Source organism: Centropristis striata, chromosome 4 (assembly GCF_030273125.1).
Source record: "Centropristis striata isolate RG_2023a ecotype Rhode Island chromosome 4, C.striata_1.0, whole genome shotgun sequence".
Lineage (NCBI taxonomy): Eukaryota > Metazoa > Chordata > Actinopteri > Perciformes > Serranidae > Centropristis > Centropristis striata.
In genome coordinates this window covers 9,510,021-9,521,081 of record NC_081520.1, presented here as the reverse complement: position 1 = coordinate 9,521,081, position 11,061 = coordinate 9,510,021, and the positions used below count along the sequence as shown (strand labels likewise).

Below are 11,061 nucleotides of genomic sequence, written 5' to 3'. Positions count from 1 at the left end.
TTACTTTCACTATACAGCCATTGCTTAGGATGTCTTATGTTTTAGTTTTTCTTCTTTTCAATATGCATGTATTTATTATATTCATTCAGTATTGTCTCATCGGAATAAAGAATGATCTTTATAGTTTTGACTGTCTAGAAATAGGAAACATTATATAAAGACACAATAACTATTGTCGCTAATAGTGTATCTACTGTACATTACTCACAGGCCCTAAAATTCTAAAATTAGTGAGAGAATAAAACATGTTCGTATTAAATTGTTTTCTGTGTTGTAGTTTTGACAAAATACTAGTCATTTAGAAATGCAGCCACTAGATTCTGATTTCTCAGGATGTATGCGGAATTTTTTTTCACTGAAAAGTATCAGTATCTGTAACTGATTCTTGCATACATTATTGTGATGTGAAAAAAAATACATATAACACATGTAACAACAAAAAACATAACACAAAAGCACAACCAAATACAGAAATGCACTGCATAGAATAAATGCAAGTTGCAGAAAAGTGAAACTAATAACTAACAAAGAGGTAAAGAGATGTGAGCTTTTGCCATTATTTATGGCTCATGAAATATTTACTTCACGTATCCCACACTCATTGTTGTAATTCATTAACTGTGTGTATTTTGTCACAGTAAAAGACACTCCAGCAGCTCAATTTGATGAAATTTTATTGAGTTTAATTTAATTTTATCCAGAAAAATGCCACATTTTCTTTTCTACCACTTATCCCACTACACTGAATCATTTCACACATCTACAGAGCTACTCTTTAGAGTGAAACATTCACTCATTGAGTATGGAAATTAATTATGTTCATGGAAATACAAGGGTATTCACCCACTGTTCTCTTTCAACCTAGTGCAATGCTTGTTGAGACAGAAAAGTTGGTGTTAACAAGAGCAGAGTTTATACATTATAACTGGTGTTAAGCAGAATCTGCTAAATTTGAGACTGTGCCTTTTCTAAAGTTGCTGACTTAGTGGAAGTGTGAAGCTCTGTGTACTAAGAATATGCAAATATGACCACAATCAGCTTTCATCTCAGATGCTTGAATTTGGTACTGTGTGAATAACAAAAATTGCAGTTCCTTATACTCAGGAAGTAAAAGTTTCTTTGATGTTGATGTTTTGAAACTCAGGAGCTGAGATTAACTTTTTTAATTTGTTGGCAATATGAGAGAAAGGAATGTATAGTTTAATCAAGTGTAATGTTAACCTCACTATTGAAAGTCACAAAGGCAATAACAGTATTTGAAGAGCAAGAACTATATATTTCAACTGCATCCTGAAAAAAACCAAACAGAATATCACACATACTATGATCCAAGTTATTTGTCATCAGCCCTGCGGTCTCAATAAATTAACATTGATATTACTGTCAGACTATTTTTCTGCTTGTTTTTTTGCATTGTATACAGAAAAAAATATATAAATTATGTCCTATGGAACTGGAAGTGCAGATTTTATGACTCAAGGCCCCGACCCATAATTGCTTTCTTGGTGTTCCTTTCTGGTCTCAGCAGGATTATGTAACATTTGGGTCCAAACAGCGACACCAAGAGACCGAAACTTGAAGCCAAGATGGCAAATACCTCCACTGCATCTGCATATTTGCCTGGGGAGCTGATATAAGCAGGAACAAAGGCCACCCACACAGCACAAAAGATCAGCATGCTGAAAGTGATGAGTTTGGCCTCATTGAAACTATCTGGAAGATTCCTTGCCAGGAACGCAATAAGAAAACTGAGGATAGCCAGTAGGCCAATATAGCCCAGCAATATTGAAAAACCAACTGTTGACCCGACTTCACATTCATAAACTATCTTGTCATTGTGGTATTGAGTGTTTTTATGAGGAGCTGGTGAAGCAGAGACAAGCCAAGCGGTGCAGATTGCTGCCTGAACAGTAGTTAGAATCAAAACTGTCGCCCTCTGCTGCAAAACACCAAACCACTTCAGAATGGCTTCACCTCCTGGCTTAGAAGCCTTGAACACAACCAGAACCACCATGGTTTTCACCAGGATGCAGGATACACAAAGCACAAAGCTGATTCCAAACACTGCATGTCTCAGTTGGCATGTCCAAAGTTTTGGACGGCCAATGAACAGCAGTGAACACAGGAAACATAGTTTAAGTGAAAATAAGAGCTGGAAACTCAGTTCTGAATTGTTGGCGCGCACGATAGGGGTGCTGCGATGGTAGATGAAAATCCCCAGCACAACAACACATATAAATGTGCCCAACAATGAGGCTGTTGTCAAGCAGATACCCAGAGGTTCATGGTAGGAGAGGAACTCAGTTTTCTTAGGAACACAGTGGTCACGCTGGGGGCTGGACCAGAAGTCCTCTGGACAACTGGTGCACTCCATGGAGTCTATGAAAACAGGGTTGAGAGTAAGTGTTGAGTTCATCCTTATATCTGCAAAGTGCAATGTTTAAAACTGAATACCAACCAGTGTTATTGCTGATCTTTCCCTCAGAACAAGGAATGCAGTCAAAGCAGCACTCAGGTTGCCCTTTCTTTCTGGCCATGCGGGTACCTGGAGGACAGCTCTCACTGCACACTGACCGCAGGGGCTGTTTGAAGACAAATAGAAATGTGTTATTTCTACACTTGCATACACTGCTATAATTATTTATCTATGGGTCACAAACAGATATCTCAAATTATGAATGAATTATGAATGAACCTGTTTGAATTCAAAGTTCCAGAAGATTTTGTCTTCATCCAGTGTGAGTTCTTCGCCTTCAGCTGACTCTTTAACGTCACCCACATTCTGAATCTTTGTTCGTCCATCAGGGAGCCACAGCCAGTTCATGACATCATATATTGGTAAGGCATCACCATTCTCATCAAACGACACTTCATCACCAAATGAGGTGGTGAAATTTACTTTCTGCAAATAATACACAAGCTGTGTGGACCAGAATAAGGAATAAAGGAAAACCAAATTTGACTAAAACTGGGAACAACAATAATTACCTACACAGGCTTTCTATTATCTTAGAAACATATTAGTTTGTTAATATTGTGTTTTGATTGTGTTGTTCTGCTATCACTGGTGACAACACATTGGTCTCAGTTTTAACCATGTCAATAGTAAGTGTAAACTGATACCACACCTGCCATGGCTCCGGTTTCTTCAATTTGCCACAGCTGTGCCCTGTGAAAGGCCCCCTCCCTGGCTCGCACTGCAGCATGTCATCAAGAGCGTACGCCAGAGCATACACAGCCTTGTACACATTATACTCTGGCCTGAGGTTTGAAATGTCCAAGAACTCAGTCTCCACATTCTCTAAATCTTCCTCTCCAGTGCATAGTACTCCCCCAGCTTCAACCCAACCTGCTGGATGTGGTGCAAATCTACACTGAAATGTGTATTCCCAATATTGATTTACCTGAAATATATTTAAAACGGTTTGTTATAAATAATAAGCATATACATGATTGTTCATACAAATACCAGATCAGATTGCAAGGTTTAACTCACAACACTATTTTCATAGCTCTTGTTGTGTTGTAGGTCAGGACGTACTCTTAACATAAAATCCCTGAGTCCTGGTATTTCTCCTCGACGGATGGCAATACCCAGGGTGCCACCCAGGTACGGCATGAGGCGGGGTGTCTGCAGCACAGCAGCTGCTGTCCAAGCTTCACTTGCTATCCACTGCAGGCCTGTAACATTCTGCCTCACCACCTGTGCGTTACAGTATATGAGATACAAAAATGCAAACTGTTGAAATCTTTTCACTCATAGTATGGTGAAATTATGGTGAGTTAGTGATCTAAATCAATAACCCAGCAGCGTATTTAACAAATAGGAGGTTTGATTCATCCAAATGAATCTATTTTTACAGGACAATATTTTATTGTCACTTAAATATTTCAGCTTGACAGATGAAAGATGAAGTTGTATAATTTAACAAATAATAATTAAGTTGTATTCAAAACCCAACCTCTTCCATTAGGTTAAGCATGTGACTCTCATGTGCAAACACAATGACCACACGAGCTGTAGATTTCCTCATCACATCCACAATCCTCCTGTATTCAGCTTTGTCATTTTCCCAGGGTAAAACCTCCAGGTAGGACAGACAACCTCCTCCAGACTGAGCCAGGTCAGACTGAAAGGACCGGGCAGCGTGGAGTCCATAGTCATCATCACTGATCAGCAAACCTGCCCAAGTCCAGCCAAAGTGTTTCAGAATCTGAATCATGGCACGCACCTAAGTGGATGCAGAGTGGAGTCATTAGTGCACAGGCTGGAGAAATCTTTCTCTAGGAATCCTGTATTCTTCACTGCAGCACCAGGGATGCTTTTTGAGGAATGTTTAAGTAATGTTTTTTTTATGCATTTTTATTTCACTGATTAATATTCACCTGGAAAGCATCGCTTGGGATCGTCCTAAAAAAGGATGGAAACTTTTGCCGGTCAGTCAGGCAGGAACATGTGGCAAAATAACTCACCTGTGAAAGACACAGAAGTACATCCTGAAAACATTAAATAGTCTATCAGGTCATTTACATTTTTCAGGTTGAATTGCCCATGTTTAAAAGACATTACATATATAATGAAAAAACAAAATTAACACATTTTAAGAATGATGGTGAAAAACTTACCATGGGCACTCTGTACAAACCTAAGACACTGGAGATGGCAATAGAGCGTGTAGAGGAAGAATCACCCACAATCCCTAGGACTGGTGGGGTTCCTACACAGGTCTCGTCTAATATAAACTGCTGCTCTCGACCACTGGTTAATGACAACGCTGCACGGAATCCAATTCCAAGTTTGGCACAATTGTCATAAAGACTGTATCCCAGAGTCACATTTGGTAGCAGGTTGTTGTTTCTGTTGATCTCATCAATAGCAAAGGCCATGGTCTGAGCCCGCCTGAATCCTAGGACATCAAAACTAACAGAAAAATACAGCTGTTGGAAAATACTGCATGATAAGTGACTATGGTGACATGAAAATGTTGCACAAGTACATATTTGCAAAGAACTAAGCCTGTTCAATAGCAACAATTATTCTATTACAGTACATGAAAAAGATAAAGGTGTCTGTGTATTATCTAAAGTTGCATAAATACACAATGCAATTCTAACAGAGTATTATCTTGTCATCAAAAATACATTGTATTAATGGGATAGATTTTTTCCAGTTTTTGCGCTTTCCAGATTCCCTGACACACTCACCCATGGCAGGTAGGATGTTGTGGCTCTGAAGTAAAAGACAAGTCAGGAAAGACAGAAAAGAAGTGTATCTGAAACAGCCCACCCAGAACCACATCTCCAGCTTTGTGCATCCCATTGAGATGAAACTGTCCCTGCAGCTGGCAAGTGGTAGTATGAAGAGGGGAGGGCACAGCAGAAGAGAAGTCAGAATACAACAACATGAAGTACACAATCAAGTTGATTTCTAAAAATGGCCACATGACTTTCCTCCTGTGGACCCATTTTCTGACCCAGTGTCAACTCCTTTTATTGACTTGCTGTATTGTTTAATGTTACACACCACCCATCAGGGCATAAGCAACGGTAGGGGCAGGGCCTAAAATGCATTTCATTTGAGATTGATTTTTTATTGAGGCTAAATGACTTTAGGCACTTTTAATAACATCTCACCAAGGCCATTACAGCAACATGTATCATGAGAGATACTTTATAATGAGTACAAACCTAAACATAGTTGTGACAAGCATGCCAAATTAAACTCACTGAATGCTCAAATATTCCCTGAATATGTCCACTAGATGGGAGCATCATATAAAGAGAAGCCAAGCAGTGCAGATTGCTGCCTGAATAGAAGTAAGAACCAGAACTGTTCCTCTCTTCTGCACAGCACCAAACCACTTCAGAATGGCTCCACCTCCTGGCGACCCATAGACAGCAGTGAGCAAAGGAAACATAGTTTAAGAGACACCAACAGCAGGAAACTCAGCTCTGAATTGTTGGCGCATACCATGGGTGTACTGCGATGATAGGGGAAGATTCCCAGAATAACAGCACAGATTGCTGCCTGAACAGTAGTTAGAATCAAAACTGTCACCCTCTGCTGCAAAACACCAAACCACTTCAGAATGGCTTCACCTCCTGGCTTAGAAGCCATGAACACAACCAGAACCATCATGGTTTTCACCAAGATGCAGGATACACAAAGCACAAAGCTGATTCCAAACACTACATGTCTCAGTTGGCATGTCCAAAGTTTTGGACGGCCAATGAACAGCAGTGAACACAGGAAACATAGTTTAAGTGAAAATAAGAGCTGGAAACTCAGTTCTGAATTGTTGGCGCGCACTATTGGGGTGCTGCGATGGTAGATGAAGATCCCCAGCACAACAACACATATAAATGTGCCCAACAATGAGTCAGTTGTCAAGCAGATATCCAGAGGTTCATGGTAGGAGAGGAACTCAGTTTTCTTAGGAACACAGTGGTCACGCTGGGGGCTGGACCAGAAGTCCTCTGGACAACTGGTGCATGGAGTCTAGGAAAACAAGGAAATTATTATTATTATATCTCCGAAGTGCAATGTTTAAAACTGAATACCAACCAGTTTTATTGCTGATCTTTCCCTCAGAACAAGGGATGCAGTCAAAGCAGCACTCAGGTTGTCCTTTCTTTCTGGCCATGCGAGTACCTGGAGGACAGCTCTCGCTGTACACTGACTGGGGGGGCTGTAGGAAGACAAATAAATCTGTCATTCTTCATTTCAATACACTGCTTATATCTGCAGTCCAAATAATAAAGTTTTCTGAAGAATAATCTCTCCTGATTCAAAGTTCCAGAAGATTTTGTCTTCATCAAGTGTGAGTTCTTCACCTTCGGCTGACTCTTTAACCTCACCCACATTCTGAATCTTTGTTCGTCCATCAGGGAGCCACAGCCAGTTCATGACATCATATATTGGTAACACATCACCATTCTCATCGAAAGACACTTCATCACCAAATGGCGTGGTGAAGTTGACCGTTTGCAAGTAATGTACAACCTGCAAAAAAAAAAAAAAAAGAAAACATAAACAAGCAGAAGACACTGCTTCTGCCTATTAGCCAGTATTCATCATTACAATACAAAATGGGAATTTTTCTCTCTGTTTCTTATTTTAAATATTTTTAAGTTCTATTTGGATGTTCATGTTCAATATTTTTAATGACTTTTTCTTTGCAGGTGCGAGCCAATAATTCAGAGCTGAGCTTCCTGCTTCTCCTGTCGTTGAAGCTCTGCTTCCTGTGCTCGCTGGTGTTCATCGGCCGTCCATCAGTCTGGGCCTGTGGGTTCCATAGACTGTATATAAATAATGGACGTAGTCACCGTGACGTCACCCATTGGTTTGTGGACTGCCCGTTGGAAGCCTCGAGTTCAGTGTTACACTCATCGCCATCTTGCGTCGCCATCATGTTTCCGATACGCGGAGCAGACCATAATTGGACTGTGGCGGAGCGCGAGGGATCTGAGGACACTGACTACATGCATCTCTACACCGGCAACCCGACTGAGAGAAGCCGCTGCTAATTCATGTTAGCATTAACTGGAGCATTAACTGGGATGTTAGTTTTGGCTAGCAAAAAAACAAAAACAAAATGTATCTTTCTTACCTTAGAAAACTGAGCAGCGACTCCTTGGAGTGTCTGTTAGTCCAACCAAACGCTGAACAAGCCATTTTACTGAACAAAACGTTCAAATAAACTGTCATTAAGTGAAAATATAGTGTGAAAGGGTCAAAGTTATGAGACCAAACCGCTAAACGTCCTCTTTTCTATCTATATAACGTTATATATAACTTTATTGACATGTTGCCGTGGATACGCTCTGCTTCTCTCCTGGTGACGGCTCGCCTTGTCAGTGACCTGTCAATCAAAGCTAGAAACGCCCCAAATCATACGATTCTTTATCTTCTATTTTCTTCTAAATGTGGCCATTATTAGAACTATTGACATCAAATTGTCTTGAAGAATATTTTTTACTAGCGATTGAGACCATAATGTTGTCCCTGAAAATTTTTTCTGAGGTGATAAATCAAGTGAGAAGTTTTCTAAATTTAGCACTGAAATGAATGGGCAGATTTCTTTTGCAGCCAAACTTAGCACCCTCTACTGGAATTTTCGGTGAATTGCAGGCTTTATGCACTTCCTGGTGGCTTCCATGCTCAGGCACGGAGATTGCCGCCTGGTCGGTTCCAGCAGGCAGCTTTTGGCATCAGCTTTGTACTTTGTGTTTCCTGCCTCCAAGTCAAGACTATTGTAGTTCTGGCAGCTTTCTGCGCAGCCCGGCCTGGTGCTGGAGCCCTGATTAAGTGGTTTGATCCAGGCCAACAGAGAGGAAGTGTCTGCCTTCTTACTGGTATACAGGTATTACAGATGTGCTTTTAATTTTTTTATTTTCTCAAGTTTAGCTCGATTTTAATCAATTTGATTATATTTTTATCCAGATTATCATCTGTGCCACATGGCTATCCCTCAGCCCCCCTGTGCCTCGACGTGATCTGGGTTTCCAAGGGTCAAAGGTCACCCTGGAGTCTGCCATGGCCTCAGTGGTGGGTTTCTCTCTGGTTCTGGGCTACATTTGTCTGCTGGCCTTCACCTGCCTCCTCTTGGCCTTTCTTGCTCGGAAACTCCCTGACAATTTCAACTAGAAAATTTCCTCTGGGGAAATTCTGGAAGGGCCATGGGGGCTACTGCCGGTGTGTGTACACTATGATGAGATTCTTCAGAGAATTCAAACTATGCCCTTTAACCTCAAAATGTGTGTGTGTGTGTGTGTGTGTGTGTGTGTGTGTGTGTGTGTGTGTGAAACATGTATCTGGAGGAGTGTGCGCGCTTACACACGCATTTGTGTGTGTGTGTAGCGAAAATTGCATAAAGTTACCTGTGTGTGTGTGTGTGTGTATGTGTGTGTGTGTGTGTGTGCGTGTGTGTTTGAAGCATGTGTATGCATGTGTCAGGAGTGTGCAAGCTTACGCGCATGTGTGTGTGTATCTGTAACTGTAATCACATCAAAGATCAAAGGCAATCAGATCAAAGCAATCAACAGAATTAACTGACACCTGTTCCGGCACAGTGACAGCAGAGGTGGACAGACTAAAATTTCTGGCCTCAAACAGAAAGCATTTTTGGCAAAACCATAATACCTATCATTGATCCGACTTCACTTTGAGCATCCTGAGTTCTTCCTCATAGTCTACATGTGGTTTTTTTTTCAGAAAAATGAAAAAAATTCTTTGTTAGAGCTAAAAAATCTAAAAAAAACTGTTCCATCTCCCTCTTTCAGAAATCTTCCTGCATTTTTAATATGGGAGCCAATGAGGCTGTTGGTGCGTGTTGGTGGCGCATCTGTGGGTCCTACACCCAAACTATAACTCTGACAGCTTTATGTTTCTATGTATAAATTATTTCTGTAGAGTGGAATTTGCGGCTTGGAGCGGAGTTTTCAAATTTATTTTTTGACAATTTTTTCTCTCCCTCTACACTCTGGCGATGATGTCACACACTGTGGCATGAACATTCCGTGCAATACACACCCATTATAATCTCAGAATTTCTCCAAAAATGATCATGGTCATTGAACAGGGATTGATAAAAAACTATATGACCTATCGAAACGTGGATTAATACACCGAAACACAAGACTTGTGTCTACTGTTTAAAGTAGAAATGGAGTCTCTAGGTGAAATTATGCCGGAGAAGTAGACGTTTAAAAATGCCCAATTATTGTTCTTTTTCGCTCTTTTTTTTTTGGCGATTTACGTCGCAAAAAATTCGTATTCTGTAGAGAAAAGTAATAGCACACCGATCCTGATCAAACCGCACGTTTTGATATATAACTTGTCCTGCAACTCTTCAAGTTGTTGGACTAGTAGCAGGACGAAATTGCGTCCGGAAGAGTAAGAAGAAAAATCCACAGTATAACAGTAGTGCTCGGTGCAATTGCCCCGTGGCCCTAATGAGGCCAAACTGATCACCTTCAGCATACTGATATTCTGTGCTGTCTGGGTGGCCTTTGTCCCTGCGTATGTTAGCTCTCCTGGAAAGTACACTGTTGCTGTGGAGATTTTTGCAATCCTGGCCTCTAGCTATGGTTTGCTGTTCTGTATTTTAACCCCAAAATGTTTTATCATTCTTTTGAGGCCTGAGAAAAACACAAAGAAACACCTGATGGCAAGGTAGCATAAAATGAACAATGCACATATTTAAATAATCAAATATTACCTTCACTATACAGCCATTGCTTATGTTTTAATTTTTCTTCTTTTCAATATGCATGTATTTATTATATCCATTCAGTATTGTATCACCGGAATAAAGAATGATCTTTATAGTTTTGACTGTCTAGAAATAGGAAATAATATGAAGACACAATAACTATTGTCACTAACAGTGTATCTACTGTACAATATCTGCAGGCCCTAAAATTCTAAAATTAGTGATAGAATAAAACATGTTCGTATTAAATTGTTTTCTGTGTTGTAGTTTTGACAAAATACTAGTCATTTAGAAATGTAAGCAGCCACTAGATTCTGATTTCTCAGGATGTATGCAGAATTTTATTCACTGAAAAGTATCAGTATTTGTAACTGATTCCTGCATACATTATTGTGAAGTGAAAAAAAATACACATGTAACAACAAAAAACATAACACAAAAGCACAACCAAATACAGAAATGCACTACATAGAATAAATGCAAGTTGCAGAAAAGTATAACTAACTAGAAGCCAACTCTTCAAGTTGCCCCGAGGCCCTAATAACTAACAAAGAGGTAAAGAGATGTGAGCTTTTGCCATTGGTTATGGCTCATGAAATATTTACTTCACGTATCCCACACTCATTATTGTAATTCATTAACTGTGTGTATTTTGTCACAGTAAAACTCACTCCAGCAGCTCATTTGATGACATTTTATTGAGTGTAATTTAATTTTATCCAGAAAAATGCCACATTTTCTTTTCTACCACTTCTTCCACTACACTGAATCATTTCACACAACTACAGAGCTACTCTTTAGAGTGAAACATTCACTCATTGAGTATGGAAATTAATTATGTTCATGG

The 11,061-nt window shown here is 40.0% G+C and overlaps 2 protein-coding genes across 2 annotated transcripts; one reads left to right on the top strand and one right to left on the bottom strand.

The window, feature by feature from the left end:
* Positions 1-1,468: 1,468 nt before the first annotated feature.
* Positions 1,469-5,351, bottom strand: LOC131970324 (extracellular calcium-sensing receptor-like). Its single transcript, XM_059331693.1, has 9 exons — positions 5,206-5,351; positions 4,627-4,921; positions 4,387-4,473; positions 3,963-4,232; positions 3,497-3,703; positions 3,129-3,404; positions 2,696-2,920; positions 2,459-2,582; positions 1,469-2,379 (listed from the first exon to the last, which is right to left on the bottom strand). The coding sequence occupies exons 1-9, from the start codon at positions 5,313-5,315 to the stop codon at positions 1,469-1,471; spliced, it is 2,505 nt and encodes an 834-aa protein (XP_059187676.1). The 5' UTR covers positions 5,316-5,351.
* A 1,024-nt stretch (positions 5,352-6,375) lies between these two features.
* LOC131969947 (vomeronasal type-2 receptor 26-like) lies at positions 6,376-10,130 on the top strand (the record flags this gene model as incomplete). The annotated part of the gene is made up of 6 exons (XM_059331178.1): positions 6,376-6,412; positions 6,889-6,983; positions 7,183-7,289; positions 8,174-8,363; positions 8,444-8,640; positions 9,953-10,130. Coding segments are annotated over exons 1-6 (804 nt in total), but the record flags the coding sequence as incomplete, so codon positions are not given.
* Between the last annotated feature and the right edge of the window lie 931 nt (positions 10,131-11,061).